A 19,266-nucleotide genomic window follows, 5' to 3' on the forward strand; every position below is an offset into this window, starting at 1 on the left:
AATCACTAGATACTCTGTCAGTCGAACAATGAAATATGGCTTAACTGACCTTTTTTTTTTTATCACATTCACAAATGTACTTTCACTTTTTAATTTCTTCTTCTACAATATTCCTAACGCTGCATTAAATTGTTTGTTCAAATGCTACTATGTAACAATAACGTATCAGCCTCATTGGCAGGTGTGACTCTGATGTGTCTGGAGTGCATTTGAAAAAAATTGCATTGCACAGAATCCTCAAGTCAATTTAGTACATTTTATTACTGTTCCACCATTTATACAAGTACATATAATTTTGAATGCATCAATTTCCATATCATCTTTTTGTTTGTTTGTCTGAACGTGTGGTGTGGAAGTAGCAGTGATGAAACATGGGATGAAAATATCAACTGTAGTTGCCATGGATGCAGACTGAAAAATTATTATTTTTTCCACTTGACCAAAAAGACAGGACTACAGGTTCACCCAACCACGGACATGCAAGTTACTGAGTCAAGAGAGGAAGAAAAAACTGAGCCAAGTGACAAGCGGCGCTCCTCGAGTGTTTGTTTCTGCTACGGTTTGACGAGTGCTGGGAGGAAAACGCTGAACGTCACATGGATGGAACTGAAAAGTGGCAGATGGATGGCTGAGATGACTAAATATATATATACATATACTTACATACATGCAAAGGTGGAAAGACGAATGTTGGTTTGAATAAGCCAAGCACAATTTTGGGTTGCTGGTACCTTACTTGACTGTTTTGTGCAAAAGCATTTAGCTCAATAAAGTCGTACTACTTCGTCCACTGTGTTCATCATGAAGTACAATCTAAAATCTGAGCTTTCTTGTCCTTCACGTTCTTCCTTCCATCTGTCCTGCTGGTTTTCTTTCACTGTCATTTCTTCCTTTTTCATCTCATATGATAATCATCAAAATGTTTCTACTGTAGTATCAATGATAAAAATCCCTCCTTTGTCTTTCCTGGGCCGGTGTATTCTATTTTCACTAGTTTGCAGTGAGAGTGCTGCATAACTGCACTGTGCTAAAGACACAAGCAGCATGACGCACATGCACACAGGTTTAGTACAAGACAGAGATTTGGGTTACACTTAACCAGTGCATTTAAAAGTGATGCTATGGGGTCTTTAAACGTCCACATGTGGCAAGTTAGAACTGTCTCAGTATCACCGTAAACCTGCACATGTGTGAATCTGAATGGGCTGGTTTTTGCTGGTTGCTGAGAGTTTAAGGATGCTCAGCTCTGTAAAACGCTGTAATGTCACCTTAACTTTTTTAACCAGGTAATTCATTAGTAGCGGAGGATGGGTGGAGTTAACACCATGCCGAACAACCGCCACGTCCTACTCGCACAAGTGATGAACACGACTGAAAAACCAAGAATGGAGTCAATACCACAACTGCTGCTTTCTAAGCATCCATCTCTGTGCAAGATTACTCCCACTAAAAACCCTTAAAGGTCTCCATACATGCAATTTGAGCCACACTGTGCAATGTGGTTCTAATACACTTGGGTAAGACGTCATATTTGATGCATACTGTTGTTGGCATACCCACTGGATCACGTGCCATTTATGTCTCTTCTACTTTCTTCTATGCTACATCGTCCTCCCCTCGTCCATCGCAACTCAACCTAAGTCTCTCCTTTGCTGGAATCCTAAAGTTTTGCTGTGGAAGTTTAGTCCCAAGCTATTTTTGTTTGCAGGACTCCACTGCCATGACCAAAGATATCATGATCCTTTCAAAGTCTCACACTGTTTACGGTTTTACACCAAAGTGTTTTGGCTTTTAAAAAAAGTTCCTCAAGCGGTGGAAGCTGGGTGTTTTCAAAAGTGTGCTTGGTGTTTACAGTAAAAATAAATTTGGGTGGAGACATCTATCAATATTGCTAGTTTTTAATGTATCAAAGGTGTACTTTAGTACTTTTCCTTCCACCACTGCACAGATGTACATACATGTAACCTATATTTCCAAACAGTAAAGGAAAATGCACGAATGGCGATAATGACTAAATCAGAGGCTCCCTTCCATGTGCAAGGCCTTTCCTTCCAGCCTTAGAAACATGGACCATATTACACTGAATTGGTTGCTGATGGCTCTGATCGTTTGCTGAAATCCTGCCTCCTGCCTGTTCTTCAGTGGTATCAGACTGTTAGTGGTGGAAAGCTACACTGATTCAAAACCCAGTAAATCAGACCTGGGTCAAACAGCATTGTGAGCGCTCTCGCTTAAGGCCTTTTCACTGCTTTGATACCAAAAGGGTGAGGTTTGCTCAACAGGGCAGACTGCTTTAGTGCTGTAAGGTTTGCTCTGGTAGGGCCATTAAACTTGAATATGAAACGGCTCTACTAGTTGGATAGTGTCTTTTTTAACTGTTGAAATTTCCGTGTCAGGAGATTGTATGTGAGCATGTAACAATTTTATTTCAAAGTAAAAGAATCCACTGTTGACTTTTTCAGAAACATATTGTGCTGCTAATACTTGAATCGAAAGTGTGTCTTGCAGTCAGTTTTACACCCTTTTACCTTCGCTAAGGAAATGATTTGTCTTCCAGACAATCACAGGATGTTTGAGTGCCAGTCTTGTCTATTTAGGTTACAAAGGCACAACTGAGCATTCACTAACTGAGCTCTACCCATGAAGGAGCAAACATCACCTTCTTGGTATTTTAAGCAAGTTCAAACAACCTCTAAGATGTGACCGTACTGTCTACTTCACCCAGGTCAGCAAAAGATATGTCTTTTCAAACAAACAAAAAAAACGTATACGATAATTTTTACTCTAATTTGTCTTCAGATTTTGCTCGAGGACGAGAGGCTTGCATTGAACTTTCTAAGAACATTTTAGAGATCTTTTCAGCGAGGCTTTGCAGATTATCTAAGCAATACAAATGTTAAAAAACCCACTTAGTTTACTAACAATATAGCTAAGGGTTTCAGTACAAAATGTAGAAGTTTATCTGAAAAATCCTACAACTGTTTAATGTCTAATGTTGTTTTTTTCTCTGCAAAGCCCACCTTTACCAACCTTGCGAAATGCCTTAGAAAGCCTGAAAATTCCCAGTCCTCACAATGAATCTCCAAGTAAAAGCTCTTCAAAGAAAGTGGGATCTTTTTAGAGAGAAAAATAGGAAGCAACACAACCCGACAATACCACACACAATCACGCACGACCACAACCACGACTCCACAGCACTGAAAAGCTGGAGGTACCAGGCCAGAGCCAAAATCACAATATTCTGACGAGGAGGATGAGAGGAAGAGGGAGAGCCGAAGAGGGGACAGATTCGACTTGAGTCCAGCTGGTAAGGTGTTTTCTTAACCTCTCCCCTTCCCTCCATCAGAACCCCAAAATTTAGACGTCCACAGATCGAATGCAGGAGCCTTCTGTGGGCTGACGTGGGAATCAGGCCAAACTTTGTGGGACTGTATGAGCGAGAGGAATGGCGGATAAATGGCGAGGCGTATGGCCGACATACACTCGTATCAAAGTTCAAATACTACGGCAGAAAAAAAATAGAATAAAACATAACAATAATAATAGCAATAATCATCTGCAGCGGTGGGAAACTTCTCCAGGTGGTTGCTTCAGTCCTCCTCGATCAACAAATCTTCATCATTACAATTATTATTATTATTGTTATTATCATAATATGGGTGGACTAGTAAATTTCTTTCTTTCTTTTTTAATCTTCATCGTTGTTGAGTTAGGTAATTTATTTCTTCATTTCCGAAAAGTGGCTGTCCATTAATCTTGAACTGCTACGGTTTGATCCTTGCTTGGTGCCTCTGTGGCGTTTGCCTCCTTGGGAGGTTCGGCGGCTGGTGTTGAACTAGGAGCAGGGGTGGCCTCCTTTGCTGGGGCGGGAGCTGCCGCTGCCTCTGTAGGCTTGGGGTCGGGGGAGGCAGCGGGGGCCGCTTCGGCTTTGGCTGCTGGTGCCGCAGGGGCCTCAGTCTTTTTGGCGTCGGCCTCATCTTTGCTCTCGGCTGCAGGGGTGGGTGCCGCGGCCTTAGCCTCGGCTTCCTTCGCGGCCGGGGCCGATTCTTTGGCCGGGGCAGGGGCGGCTGGTTTCTCCTCGGCCTTGGCGGGCTCTGCGCTCTTGGGCGCCTCCGTTTTGGGCTCAGCGTTGGCGGCAGGTTTCTCTGCCTCCTTTGCGGCAGGAGCTGCGTTCTTTTCCTCCTCTTTGGGTGCTGCGGCATCAGCTGCTGGCGCCTCCTTGGCTGCCGTGTCATTAGCTATCTCCTTAGCATCACCGGCAGCTGGAGCCCCGTCCTTGTTGTCTTTCGGTGCTTCGCTCTCCTCTGCTGAGGCCCCCTCTGCTTTGGCATCCTTGTCTTTAGCCTTGTCATCGTTTACACTGTACCCCTTCTTCTTTTTGCTGAGCTTGCCTCCCATTTTGTATCACTGGCCTCTGAAAGAGAAGGAAAAAATAAGACTTTTAGTAAAAGTAGATATTATATCACAGAGAATGCATTCAGGTGAAAATGCATTAAAGCTATAGCAAAATGTATTAACAGCATGTCAAACAACCGCTATGGCATTCTGTCTGAGACGTATGTGTGTTGTGTTGGAGAGATATCGCCTTAAGTTAAAACTAGGCTGGGTTGCACTTTCATGTAATACCATGTTAAAGCACTAGGAGGTGCAACGAGTCACATTTCCCAGAAATCCAAAATCATCCGCACCAAGTTTTATTCAGGCTAGTCTTAGCTCAATGTTTGTGCACTAACAGAAACCACAGAACTGCAAATGGAAGAAGCATGGATCTGGATCATATTAGTGAGAGGTGTGAATGGGCGGGAACCCTAACCCTGTAGTGTTGGAAGGCATATAATCAAAGACCTGGAAGGGAAATATGAGGTGTGTAGATGCATTGATTGACCAGCCAAAGACCGGAAGTTAGATCAGATTCACATTTACTTTTTAATTAGAGTTTTTATTTTTAGCATTGAAATTTCAAATATTTAAATTTTCTGAAACTATATTTGTTTGGCATGTGGCTAAAATGCAATCTAACCTGAGTCCCAAGAGATTTGCCAGAATCGGGTGGACATTGAGAGGTTATGAGCTAATCTTCATAAGCTATTGGCCACTGAAAGGTTGTTGTTTTGTTGCACCATCAGTCTTCACTTCTTATTTGAGACAAAAAGTGCAAAATCTGGACCGTGTAATGTGTATGCAGAAGCCACGCATTTCTGGAAAACCAGCTCTCAAATTACATTTTTAATGCATTCTTTCAGCATGACCCACATGCCCCCCAGAGAGAAGCACAGCATGATATTTTCATTTTCCACATATTACAACAGAGAAAAAACTAGATGAAGTAATAGTCATCGGAATAATTGATGTTCACTGTAAGAAAAATGCAGAAGCCTTTAAACTACAAGTCCAAAAAAGAGACCTCGCTCATGTATTCCATCATCCTGGACAACACAGAATAGGCACATCTAGTTTTTCAGCTTTCAGATCAGGAACATCTAATTATAAGTGTACAAAAGAGCTTTCAAAGCTCAGATGCCAGCAGTAAGAGGAAATTCAAATAAGTTACTGAGACAACACTCAAATCAAACTGTCTCTTAAGTTCCTCAAATGGCTGCCGAACATGGCTAATTAAATTCTTATCTTGGTTGATGGGAAAGACTATTTTTGCAGAGAAGTAGACATAAAAAAGATCTGTGTTTGACTGGGTAAAATAATAGTTGCTGTTTTAGTGTGCAGAATGAGATTTCTGGGGTTAAATCTTCTCAGTGCAGAGATTAGTATCCTATGGGTAGTGATAAAGCGAGAGAACCGATACCAAGTATGAGTTTCTGTAATTCTGATTAACACGAATTAGCCATACAAGTTCTGCAGTTTGTCTCCCACCTGACTGAAATGTTTTCAGTCTTTAGAATGACCAATTAGTTCATTAGCCTCATATCACCAGTAGGCACACTCCTCAACCTTCTAGCCGCCTGAGTAAGATGTTATCATCCTAGTGGCTCCATGTTGTAGTGATTAATGCATGCACCTTACTCATGGCAGACAGATCCCTGGTTTAAGACCAGGGAGAGACACAAACCCAGCCTCAGGGGGTCACGAGACAGTATGCTCCTGGTGCTGATCCCAAGACCGGAGTAATGGAAAGGTTGTGTTGGGAAGGGCAGCCAGTGACAAATCAGACAAGTTAATCTGTCCCCTGTGCTGACTTCGGAAATAAGTGATCAGCTAAAAGTTAATTCTTTGTAGGATAAAATAGTTTTGAAACATCCTCAATACCTGGAGAAGAAGCTGTCATCTTTTCTTAAACCCAACCAACCCAAAACCCGATGCAAGATACTGGATGTCAAACCTAATGCAACACAAGCTAAATCCAACAGATGAGCCTTGAGAAAACTATGAACACTGCCTCATATTACAGCTCCTGCATATGAATCAAATGATCACAGCCTCAAAAGAAGGTCACCAACTACTGGTGCAGCACTTTTTTGCCCGATAACAATTCATAATGCGAATACAATATTGGTTGATAATGTATGAAATGGGTTATCTGTCCTTGATCATGTATCTCATGAAAATTAATGATAATAGAATAATAAATAGCACCTGGTAGAGAATTTCTTTCCTTATTTTCTGTCATATATCTCATCCCAACAGTGGATTAATTTGAAAACATGGTCAAAACTTCAATGTAATCCTTTTTAATAAAGCCTGACCCCCTGCCACCTTTAAGATGAATCTTTGGGGCAACAAAACTGGCTGATGAACGTTTTCATACCCAGCATTTCTACATTCAAGTTATTCATGAATAAATGAAAATCTCAAATTGTACTGCAGGAAATTCTATCATCAGGATGGAATATTTCCTTGAAATACTCAACCAGGATGTGAAGCACACAGGGAATCTATAAAAAAGGCTGGTTTGGAGCGCTGTAAATCACCAGTCACTAAGCAGGCAGAGAAATGTGTGTGTGCAGGCTCAGTACACACCCCCACCCCCATAGACACACACACCTGCAGATTCCTGGCTCAGTCTTTCAGTTGAAGATTTTTTTCACGAGTGTCACCATCTGCCTGCTTCATAGGGGAGAGGACTTCAATGCCACAATGAATCAAGCTTATTAGGAGCAAAGGATCAAAGATGGAAGTGTGTCGGATAAGATCCCTCTACGCCGATGATTAAAATAGAGAAAAAGAAAGTCGTAATTTTATTAAGCTATTCTTCTTAAAGCAGTTTGAATTCATCAGTGTATGTGAAATATGCAATTCAGCTGCCTTACCAACAAGGTAACGGATAAAGATCACCATCTTAGAAACTTAAATCAAGAGGCTATGTTACGTTACGTGTGCAGACGTTTGCGTTGCCTTTTGAGTTTTACCTCCAGCAGAATGTTTTTGAATTGGCTGAGCAATAAAAAAAACCCCAAATAATTATTTTCTTTTTAAATGATAAAAAAAACTGCCCTCTGTTACTGAATGTCTCAAATGGGGCCATGTTGACGGACCGACTTCACAAGACCTTTTTATTATTCCTCAGTTATGTGGTTAACGCCAAGGCGTCCTCTTTGTGCTGCCACTTGTAAAAGTGTGAAATCTGTCAAAACGGCTCTGAACGCAGACGTGACCTTTTCCTCCCAAACAAACCCGACCACTGAGAGACTCTGCCGGCTACTCACAAATTTGCCCTGCGAACGGGCCGAGCTGACGGTGAATCCACTCAAAATGCTAATCGCCTTGTCGCCACTGACTAAATTACTCCACTATTCACGCAATGTTCCTGCGGGCGTCCAACAGTTGGCATCTGCCAGGGCCAACGTTCCTGCCGCAGCTTTATACGACCCACAATGCAAGTCTCTCTGCCGCATCACATCATTTGACTCCCGGCTTGTGCTGCCAGTACAATGACTCATGATCATCAGGCAAACAATGGCTATTCACACGAAAGGCACGCTTTCTCACTGCTGGGCGTGTGGTTTTAGTATTTGAAGAGCTGGGGCAGGGCTGAGACAACCAGGAGAAAAGGCCCCCAGCTGACAAAAGACTTAATTTAACCTGCACACTGCAGTCACAGAAGCACAAAAGCAAGTGTGAATGGTCCGTTATGACCTTCCAACATGGCTTTGTGTGGACAATAACATCAGTGCTTAGGAAAGGTGGCCACTTCTATCTTAGTGGCTTGAATGGAAGTAAAAAATGAGCAACTAGAAGGCAGAGAGCAAAGGTCCAAAAAACACTGGACAAACTTCCAAGCCACACATAAAAAGAGAATCCTTTGTTATTTTTATCAGTTCATCTTTACGCCGATTCCTTGACCTTTTATTTCACACTCTGCAAGGATTTGGAATCAAGTATCTCAATCCACTTAGACACACTTTCATTGTTACGGTTGTAAGAAGCTAATCTTCTAACTGTGGAAATCCCTGATCTCATCACTGTGAAATCGCTTCTTGTGCTCTGACCAGGGTTGATCTGCATTTCCAAATTTCATAACTGTGTTTCGAGATGAGAGAGACTTCACTGGCTTAACTGAAAATGTGTTTAATAGGTGAAACTTTAACCTTTGCGACAGACTAAAAACGCGACAGAGAAGTGAAGGGTACTCACTACATCTGGGGACTCCTACAGTCGCTCAACAAATTGCCATCATTGGATTCTTTTATCTTTGCCCAACAGGAGTCATCCCAGGACTCTGAATAATCTGATGATCCTTCATGACCAAGAGTGGGGAGTTAAAAACTCATTTTTAACAGGAAGAAGCCTCATGCAGGGGACGGCCATATGCCGCAGATGGTTGGGTGAGGGGAAAGGGAAGAGTGTAATTTTACTCTTAAGTTACTGGAATTGTTCAGTCTTCGCCACTGTACATTTGCTTCCCGAAGATGCTGACAAACAGCAAAAAAAGGCTTTCAAGCTCAGCTAAAGTCAAATTAAAGACGCTATTGAAATCCCATAAAAGAACACTGAGCAGTCAGCATGTTTAAAAAGCAGCCCGTAGAGACCTCAGCAAACGTCGATGCATCTTTCTAAGGTCCATTTATTCTTCCTGAGACTGCACACACCCAAGATTAACACACCTGCGCGTTTCTTCTTCTACTATTCCCCACTGTGTTCAGCAGTTGCCTCCTTTAGCCACAGACTTTCCAATCCCTCAGCCTCTCGATCTGCTGAGTTAACAATACCCACGATTGATTACAGCAGCGGCGCACGGCGAAAAAGCATTTAAAGATTATTAAGTGACGATCATGTCCATGTCTGGCGAGTCAAAAAGGCGGAAGAGAGGTTTAGGATGAGCAGAAGTCCCTGAAGGAGCAGATGGCTGAGCTTCTCCAGCTCTCACCATCTCTGGCGAGTCATCTGTCACGCCCACACATCGACACCACTGCTCAGCTCTGCTCCACTTTTCTCCACATCTTTGCTCCTTTATGCTTCAGCTACAGTCTCCACATAATGCCACCTGGATCAGACATGTATAAAATGTGGCAGTTCTAAAGAGATACTGTATTCCTCTCTACTAAATATCTGAAGTCCCTCTTTTGTCCCTCCGGTCCAGCAGATGGCGGTCTCCAGGAGGTCCCAGGGTCTCCGTGAATCCGCGCCCTGAGAGCAGCAGTGAACCTGCCGGCCTGGCAGGTTCTGCGTTCCTGCCATCCAAGATGACACGTTAAAGGTTAAAGCTGTCACTGTCCGACGCCCTGTCCTGCTCGCACGCTCACTCTGCTGGGAAATCAGCTTGACAGCAGAAAACAGGAAGAACTGCAGGAGCACTAATGGCAGTTTGGTGTTTTTAACCTTTATTAAAGTGAAGAAAATGAACTTTTTTGTGCAGGATGAAGGACAAAAATGGCTAAGGTACAAAAAAAGTACAGTAGTCCCCATTAAATAGATTCCACTAATTCCCCTCATGTTATGAACTTGTTTCCTTGTGTTCCTTCTATTTTTTATCCCTTACATTTCATTAAAAGTTCAAAGAATTCTGACAATTTCTGTTTTACATTAGTCAATTTTTGCTTTGTGATTCATTAAATGTCTTATTTATTAATTTGTTTATTATTTAATTTTTCTCCTCTGCAGTTTATTTGTAGTTCTGGCCCTCTACAGAATATTTTATTCAGTTTTCTTTTAAATTGTATGTACACTGAAGCTAATCAGATGATGCAAAAAAAAAAATCCTATAAATTAGATACCGTATGTGACACAAAAGGAAAAAAAAACTGACTCTAAGGAGAAAAATGCATTGTAGTGATTGCATCACTTGCTGTTTTTCCAGTGAAACTGACATTGAGGACACAGTTCTGGTTTCACAGGACACACTGACAGAGATAGCATCCTCTCCCTGAGGACAATAACAGCAGCTTCTCGTCCTATGTCACACTGACCTCCATTTTAAAACAGTTCTGCGCCATCAGACTGAACAGATCTACGAGTATGCAACAAGCTGCTGCAGCTATCTAATTCAGCCGGACTGCTGTGGATTTAGACTCTGTTGCTGCTCGTTCAGTCAGACTTTTATTCCCGCCCATGCTACTTTTTTTGTGCCGACAGAAACCTTCTGTAGGGGGTCAAGGGTCGTAATTTTTACTATAATTTGTCACTGGTCCAACAAATGCCCAACAACAGTTTGAGAAATGGGTGGTTTAGGTGAAGTATCGGCCATGTGTGTTCATGAATAAATTTTACACGAATGTAACACTATAATTCACAACACAGGCCTGAGCACTGCCTCCCGCTGCCATCCAGCTTGCTGATTTAAAATGACTGATTCACCAATCTGCAGCAGGAGAGTGCAGGAGGCTGAGCGGACAGGCAGAAAAACTGGAGCAGAAAATTTGGCCCAATCACACACACAGACACAAATAAATGAAAAAAAAGCTCTCTGCGCTGAGATGGAAGAAAGAGAAGGGAGCGGAGGATGCTGGGAGTGCACAGTCAGAGGAGCCTGAGTCGAGGTATTCAAGTGGCTGACAGATGGGAGTCCATGACGAGGGTTTTAAGAGACAAAATTTTCACATTGCACCGATACGATTTTCCCACAGCACTGGGCTATTTTAAAAGCTCAGTACCCCAGATCTTGACGAGCACTTCCACATTCGAGTTAAAGATGTTGCAAAAGTATGTTCTCCCTTCACTCCCACCACACGCTCTGCTCTTTTATTTCAGCCTGAATGGACTGAATTTGCACAACGTGTGTCAAAGCTACAGCAGGACCAGCGGCTACGGCTATTTTTGTCCAACAGTAAACACTTTTCATTTTACTGTAGCTTCCAGCTGTGTGGTTATTTTCATGTGTCTGAGGCAAAATTAAAAAATAATGTTCAAAGGTGCTACATATAGAGAATATATATGAAATATAAGATGTGTTTATTCTAAGTTCTACGAAACTAGTCAAGTTAGCTTCGGTACACTGCTTAATGAAATATTTTTCTATATGAAGACATTAAACAATTAATTGTTTAATAGAACAGATAGAAGGACAACAGCACTCATACAAGGTACATGTTGGACTCTCCAACAACACCGTAAAGTGCATGACAGTAAAAAGTGCAATTTGATAGTCCTTTACAAAAGTGACCATGCACACTCATTTATGAGGAAAGCAGTGCTTGAATGTCTGATGAGCAAGTATTTTAAAACTGCATTCTTTCTAATGGCCAACAGAGGGTACGACTTGTGGTTGTATAAGTCTATACAGTCTCCTTTGTTCTGTGACCTCAGTAAATACTTTCCTAATGGATTTATGGGCTCAACCTGTACTATATAGCCAACATAAAGTTCACGTTGTAAACTACAGTCCTGATTGTATTACAATAAAACAGTTCTAAGGATTTCAAACACCTAGATCACACTCTGAAAAACTTAGGACCAATTAGTGACATCTTTGTTTAAACAATCTATGAAAAGAACTACAGATACAGTAAAATAGTCAAAGAAAAGTACAAGTCATAACCAAGGTCATCCTAGCACACTAAGACTAAAGTAATACAAGGTCTACTGAAGTTTTTGGTTAAATGAAAGTCAAAGTTAAACTAGAGTTGAGATAAAACTAACTAATAGAAACAATTTTGCTTTAATTTCTTTAAAAAAAACTTGTGTAAGAACTTTCAAGCATATATACACCTGTATGCTGATGATACTGTCATTAATACTCATGCTCACTTCGTACATGCCTTGGACATGAGATACACTGTAGCAGGTGACTTTGGGTGAAAGTCTTTATTCTGTAATAAATGTATTTAAGACAGACATGTATCTTATGTCTTATGAAATTGTCATTCATGCATTTGTTTCATCTCGTCTGGACTATTGTAATTTTTTGTTTACTTGTTTATGTAAAGCCTCTTTGGAGCGTCTGCAAGTTGTTCAGAACGCTGCTGCAAAGCTTCTGACCAAGTCCTCCAAGTTTTCCCACGTCACACCCCTGCTGATTCAGCTACACTGGCTCCCCGTTAAATTCAGGATCCAGTTTAAGGTTTTGACCTTGACTTTCAGGGCCCTGCATGGACAAGCACCAACGTATATAAGTGAACTTTTGCATCCATACATTCCCAGCAGGTCCCTGAGGTCATGTGACCAGGGCTTGCTTGCTGTCCAGCACACGAGGCTGAAAACAAAAGGCGACAAAGCTTTTGGAACTGTGGCCCCCAGATTGTGGAACTCTCTCCCTTTGAGCCTGAGATCTGTGGACTCAGTGGTCGCTTTTAAAAAACAGCTAAAAACCCATCTTTTTAAACTTGCTTTTAGTTGATTTTTATTTTTAGGTTTTAGCTTCTGTGAAGCACTTTGTGATTTTTATCTTGAAAGGTGCTATATAAATAAAGTTTTTTACTTACTTATAATTCCAAATTAAAACGATAACTGCAAAACCCAATTAAAGTTTACTAAAAGAGGAATTACTGCTTATTCTAACTTCTGTAATTGAGCCACTGTTTATTTTGTCAGCAGAGAGTGGATCATTTTGGGTTTTAAACTGAGGCAGGATCCGATCTAAACAAAGTCGTCACTTTGTTCTGGAGAGCAGTTTAATTACCCAGAGTACACACAAACTGCCCACTGCTTATTCTGGCCTCAGGCTGAAGACACGCACACAAACATGTGCATTGAAACAAATGATAAACACACATGCACAGGCATGAATAAACACACACTCACATTCAGTCCTGTTTAGACAATCAATCCTCAAATTGACAGAGCTTGAGAAAACTCCTGGGCTGGAAATGGTTATTGATCAGTGCAGCGGGACCACAGAGGGCCGCTGTGTGTTCAGCTGCTGCTTATGAGTCAGAGGACGCACTCAGCAGAGATTAAAGCCAGCGAGACGCTTTGAGACGCTTCTTACCGAGACGTTTAATACTGAATACAAAATCCATCCCGACGCTTTGTTGGCTGCGGAGGAAAGCAACGGCAGACAAAACAAAACAGAACTGAAAGCGATTATGTCCATCTCTGTGGATTAAGTGGCATTTTGCTCTGCTAAATCCTCTCCTCCTCAGATGTTCACATGACCTCCATGTCTGCAAAAGCTGGCGCAAGTTTGTGTGGAAGGGAAGCGACTCGTCACAAATTCTCTGCTTGTCACGTTCCTGCACATTTCAAACATTTGGATTCGAATGATGACCTTGGAAACAGTCAGATGTTATTTTTCATGAATCTACGAAAGAAAATTATTCTTTTCAAAATGCATGACTGAATGTGTTCACAACACTGTGCTGAGTCTCAGAGATCTTTGTATTGAACTGGAAAGATTTGAGAACCTTGATGATCCGACAATCCCCTATGAGGAAGCACCTAGCAGCAGTGGGGAGGAAGACTCCCTTTTAGTAGGAAGAGATCTCTGGCAAAACAAACCTCAGAGAGCCATGGGAGAGAGGCTGGAAGGGGTGTCAGACCTATAAAAAACCCGGCTAACTGTTTTGTAATTTGTTTTACAAAAGTGACCCTGTCTTAACTGGTGCATCGATTACAGTATCAACCATACGAGCTGTATTTTTGGTCATTCCCTTGTGATTTACTCCTCTGTAGAAATAAAAAGGGAGCCCGGGAGAGATAAAAGAAAAACTGCAGCTTCATTTGCTGCTGATGGAAAGAAATATCAGAAGCAGCAAATAAAATAAAGCCTGCAGGCTTGTCTTATGAGCACAATTATTTCCCTGTTTCTGTTTTTGATTTCTCTTCTCATTTCATTCTAAGAAACTATAATACAGACTTGTCCTTTCTGCATGCACCGACCTGTAATAATTTTGTCATTCCATCCTGATTTACTGTGCAACGTGGCAAAGCCCCTGGCCTTGTTTCTCCTGTGAAACATTGAAAAGATTTTACTGCTGTGTGACACATCCAGGTCAGCCTCTCAGGCTCTGTTAAGTGATGAAACAGGTGCTCACAAAGTTTCAGCGGCTCCAGCAAATTACCCACAGCTCTCTGCAATACATACATTTACCAAGACAGCTGATGTAACCACAATTTCTGTTTAGTCATTTCCTGTTTTATTTTGGAACCCAAGTGCTTGATTGCATTTGACCTTTTAATTCTTCTGCTGTTTTTCAAAGTTTGCCGTTCCATTTCATTCACCAACTGTCAGCGGTGACCCAATCAACCTCCCCCCCAGATATACTCTCCCCATTTCCCCTTGTCACTTACCAGATTGTCTGGTGTCCCTCAGAGTCAAGCTTTCAATTAACTGCCAAGTTTGCAGCCTTTTCTCCCCTCTGTTTGGAAAGTGTTACTTTCTATGAGTTTCTAGTCAACGCTCCCTGAGAACGACCTTTTGTCTTTTTCTGGACTTCGCTCTTTCCCCAACGCTTGTCTGTACATTGACTGATAACCTGTAGGCCATTTGATTAAAGGTTTGGTTTGAATGAAAGGCTTTAGTGGCATTTAACCAAAAGCTCATGAATAATTCTGGCATTTTTTTGTTAGCCTCATACCTTTCTGATTTTTTGAATTGGTACACTCCTGCAAGATCACTGAGGTCTGTGGATCAAATGCTCCGAGCTGTCCCGAGGCCCAGATTAAAGCACAGAGGAGACCAGGCCTTTGCTGTGACTGCTCCTAAACTGGAGAACAAACTGCCCCTTCCCATCAGGACCCCCCCAATATTAAATATTTCACATCTTTAATTCTCACAGCTTTTCTTTGTTTTTGGCTAAATTACAAACTGGTCAGGAGAGTTGATTCAAATGAAATCTTGACATAAGTACCTTAAAAAAAATGTCATTTATTGTTTTTCTAACAAATTCCAGTTCAGTAAATCTATGTTCTTGGATGTGCTTTACAAAGACATCATGCTGCGTTGCAGATAAAAGAATGATTCCCACTCTTGTCCTCAAAGAGAGGAATGCAGCTAATTAATTTAACTGTGTTACTCTCTGTTAGCAGATACTTGAAGCCACGGTGTTGGAACTGGCATAGGTTATGTCAGTGCGTCCCGTAATGTGGAAACTCCATCTTTTCTAGCAGTGAGTGAGGCACAGCTTGTTGTTTGTGTCTCATCATCATCTGATTTCCCTTCGTACCCGCTTTGACCTGACTTTGATCATTTGTAAAGTTGTTGCTTTTACACTTTTCACCTCTGTCAGACGCACTGCTCTCAGAAATGATTTGTGTTGCAGTACTGCCACAGGGGGCGGCCAAAATGACTCAGACACAGCTGTTGATTATAGAGTAGAAAAACAAGTCATATCGCTGCAAGAGTATGACAGGAATATTTTACAAAAATCTGTCAAGCTATCAAAAACACCAGTAGCCCCAAAAGTCTACTGGTGTGAATGACAACAAATGTTCTGGTTTTTTTTTGTTTATAATGTGCAGAAAGATAAAACTACTTAAGGCGACAAAGCAGAAATGTACTGTCATAGCCTCTAGTCTGAAGATGTTATGAGGTTATTGAGTGCATAACGGCACATGAACACAGCACTGCACCTGGTTACTGAGGCTACTTGTAAAAAGAGTCAGTTCCACCAACCCTGCGGTGAGTATGACTGATTGGATTTGTCAGACGCCTTCGCTGCCTTGGCCACTTGCTCTGTTTTCACAGACAGATAAGAGACTTGAGGAGATCCAAGGACGAAAGACAGCGGCTCGTCACTGAACCCCAAGGCGTGTTTGATATTTACATGATCTCAAATCCACCACCTCAGCAGCCAGACACAGACAGTTATGTCTGACCGGTCTGCCTCAGAGGAGCTCTGCCTGAGTCATTCTCAGCCACACTCAGGACTTCAGTGATTTCTGTATGAATACAAATGACTGTCTTTCCTATTTGGAATTCATTCTGGAGAAATTCATTCATGTGATGGCATTCAAACCAAATGCTGACAATACTAAAGAGCCTCAGGTGGATCAGCCTGTGAGCTGTGATGTCCACAGGGACGTGCTTCAGTCTGCAGCCCGGTGAGGAACTGAGTGAAAAGCATGAACCGACTGCCCCCCGCATGGTCTCTGGGACACAACATGAATTAAGTCTAACTGTCACAACTTGTTGTTGACAAGCTATACTGTTAACATAAAGAGAAAGCACGGAGAATCCTTCATCTGACCAACCTTACATGAGTCCAATCATTACTCCAGTTTCATCCCTGGACATCAAATACCGATGTTTTGTCAGACGAGGTCACCTTTTGCTTTTATCTGATCTATCCGAAACATTTAAAATGATATTTCAAATATTTCTGGAGTTAATTTTCTCCACATCAAATGTTTAACTTCAGGAGTTTAACTTCATATGTTGCTTATCCTTACTTTTACAGCTGAAGACTTGGGCCATTTTAAACCTGTTGACGTGTAAGAAAGTCAAATCAAAGCTCCTAAAGACATGATTGTTGAGTACATAAGACCTGAACGAATGACCGGATTGCTCTTGTGAGGTAGCCGCAGCATCACATCGAGGACACGTTCTCATCCCAAGGCGCCAGATGTTGATGGTGTAGAAGAAATACATACCAGAAAGATTTTGGGACGATATTAAACGCCAAAAGATGACAATCGTCGTTTTAATTCCAAAGAACTCTTAATTTGAAGTCTGGAAGTTTCACATTTTATGACCACATCAATGAGTTTGTTGGGTGTTCACCTTCAGTCACTGGTTAGGTTTAGAGATCAAAGAAAGCTTGATGTGTAAACAAAGAGTTTCAGGCTAAGATATAGATGGATGCCAAAGGAAATGAGGATTACTTAGTGAGTTTAAATGTGACACCAATGGTTTCTTTAGGAGTTAGAAGGGACACAATGGCACAAATGCCAAAGAACACCTTTCCGGTTCCAGCTACTTTAACAAACTGGCACTGTGGGAGGAAAGTCTATAATGACCCTCTGCATGTACTGTTCAGTCAGCTCAGCTGCTATAAAGAACCTTACAGTGTGTGTCAATATAAGTCTTGACACTTTCACAAGAAAAACATGTTTGGGATGAGTTTTTACAGAATGTGCATCGATTTAACTTTCCTGCCTTGTTCAAACATCATAACATGCTAAATGGGACTTCAATGATTTAGCAGCGTGGAGAACTATGGGGGCCTACAGGAACAAAGGCGTCTTCAATACACCCTCAGAAATCCACACACAGCAAGTAGAAATATCTTTGGAGATCCTTGTGGATTGCATGAATACCGCCACTCAAACCACTATTGAACTTGAAGCACTCAACACAATCCCGATAGCTGACAAGTAGGGTGCAGTTTCAAAGGTTGTGTGGAACCATAATCAGTCTGGAAAATGTATGTATAACATTCAACCTTTGGTCTCCGGCTTTTGAGTCCAAGTTAAGAGCTCACATGTGAGACTTTAGCTCCATTAGCTCACAGCTGATCCAGATAGTGTTGACTGCAAGTAGGAGATAGTTAGTATGTGTAACGGGAGGTTTTGGAAAGTTTATCCTGAACATAGCATAAAGAAATCACTCAAGGTTGCAGATTTTCCAATAAAAATTGTCAAAGTCATTTCATACAAAGTCTGGATCTTCTCAAAAGGTTAAATGCACTTGTTCTGCTTTTGCTTGTTCTCTGTCATATACATACTGCTACGATGCTTGATACCCATATTAAAAATGACCGAAGTGTATATAAGAGTCATGCAAAACAACTCTAGCAGAATCCAACAATAAAAATATGGATATAGCAATAAGTATAATGAATCACCATCAGGTGACAGTTTCAAAATGAACAGCTTTATCTTCAGCTTATTTATAGAAGTCATATATAGCAGATATTCACAGTTACAAAAGTGAAACAAATAATCATCACACTTCGGAATGACTCAGTAGGTTTTGGCTTCAGAATAGTCCGAGCAACACGAGAATCTAATGAATGCACTGCCCCTACTATATCTCAAACAGTGGTGGAGCATACTCCAACTCCACTATCTTTACTGAAGCTGGAAAGGGTAGTCCCTCTCCTGGAGATCAGCTGTGAGCCTGAGGGCTACAATAAGCTATCAGAGGTGGAGAACTTGGTTCACTCCGGCTGCAGAGCGCAGCAAGCTCCTCTGTTCCTAGCTGCTGTCTAAAATGGTGGCGCCGAAGTTCATCCAGTTTATAAGAGGCAGCTCTTTGTGTCACAAATAAATATTTGCAAAGGAGAAATGGCAGACATGTCATATAACTGTGAACACTTACACCCCCTTTCTTCTACCATCTCCCTTCTACCACTACAAGCAGAAATCAGTTTTAAATCTGTGGGAAACAAAGTGGACTGACTTTATTGGAGCAAGCAGAAATACAGTATAAAACCACGACAGACTTAAATCATTCAAAACATTTCTGAATCTGTTGCAAGAGAACAAAACTGATCAGGAACTGAGTAAAATGGCTGCAGAGGGAAATGGTGAATTTTATTGGGAATAAAACTGCAGTGCAAGGCTGTCAGAAATGCAAGCGATAACTGTACTCCAGGTCAAACCTAGTGAGCGTACAGGGAGGGATTACAAACACAGGAGTAGGCATGAAACAGCTCCCAATCCAGGGCTTGCTTTAGACTCTGCTCTCAGATGTTGGTCTTTCTTAGCATCTGAAAAGACCTTTTGCAACAATTTTTGGCAGACATGTCCGAGGAAGACATCCTTGAATCGGGTTTTTATGGTCGTGGTACCATGAAACACAATAATATTTCAGTTAGCACCGACAAGCAACCACTTAAACTTGCACCAGTTAAATTAGATCCTTTTTTAATGATAAGATATCCGAGGACAGAAAGGAAAAAAAAAACTTTTTCACTACAAGCTGAAAAGTGTTGACTTTTAAACACGAGCTGTGCTTGATGGTTTTGTCATTGTTTACCTTCACCTGCGCTAAGTACA

General features: G+C 41.5%; 1 protein-coding gene across 2 annotated transcripts in view; it reads right to left on the reverse strand.

Annotated features, from left to right (window-relative positions):
- Positions 1-242: 242 nt before the first annotated feature.
- Positions 243-19,266, reverse strand: part of basp1 (brain abundant, membrane attached signal protein 1) — a 49,038-nt gene continuing 30,014 nt past the window's right edge. For both annotated transcript variants that reach the window (XM_026149375.2, XM_080292834.1), the window contains exon 2: positions 243-4,414. In XM_026149375.2, coding sequence (XP_026005160.1) covers positions 3,751-4,398 — 648 coding nt within the window. In that variant the 5' untranslated portion in view covers positions 4,399-4,414 and the 3' untranslated portion in view covers positions 243-3,750. The remainder of the gene's footprint in view (positions 4,415-19,266) is intronic.

This window comes from Astatotilapia calliptera, chromosome 18, assembly GCF_964374335.1.
Source record: "Astatotilapia calliptera chromosome 18, fAstCal68.1, whole genome shotgun sequence".
NCBI lineage: Eukaryota > Metazoa > Chordata > Actinopteri > Cichliformes > Cichlidae > Astatotilapia > Astatotilapia calliptera.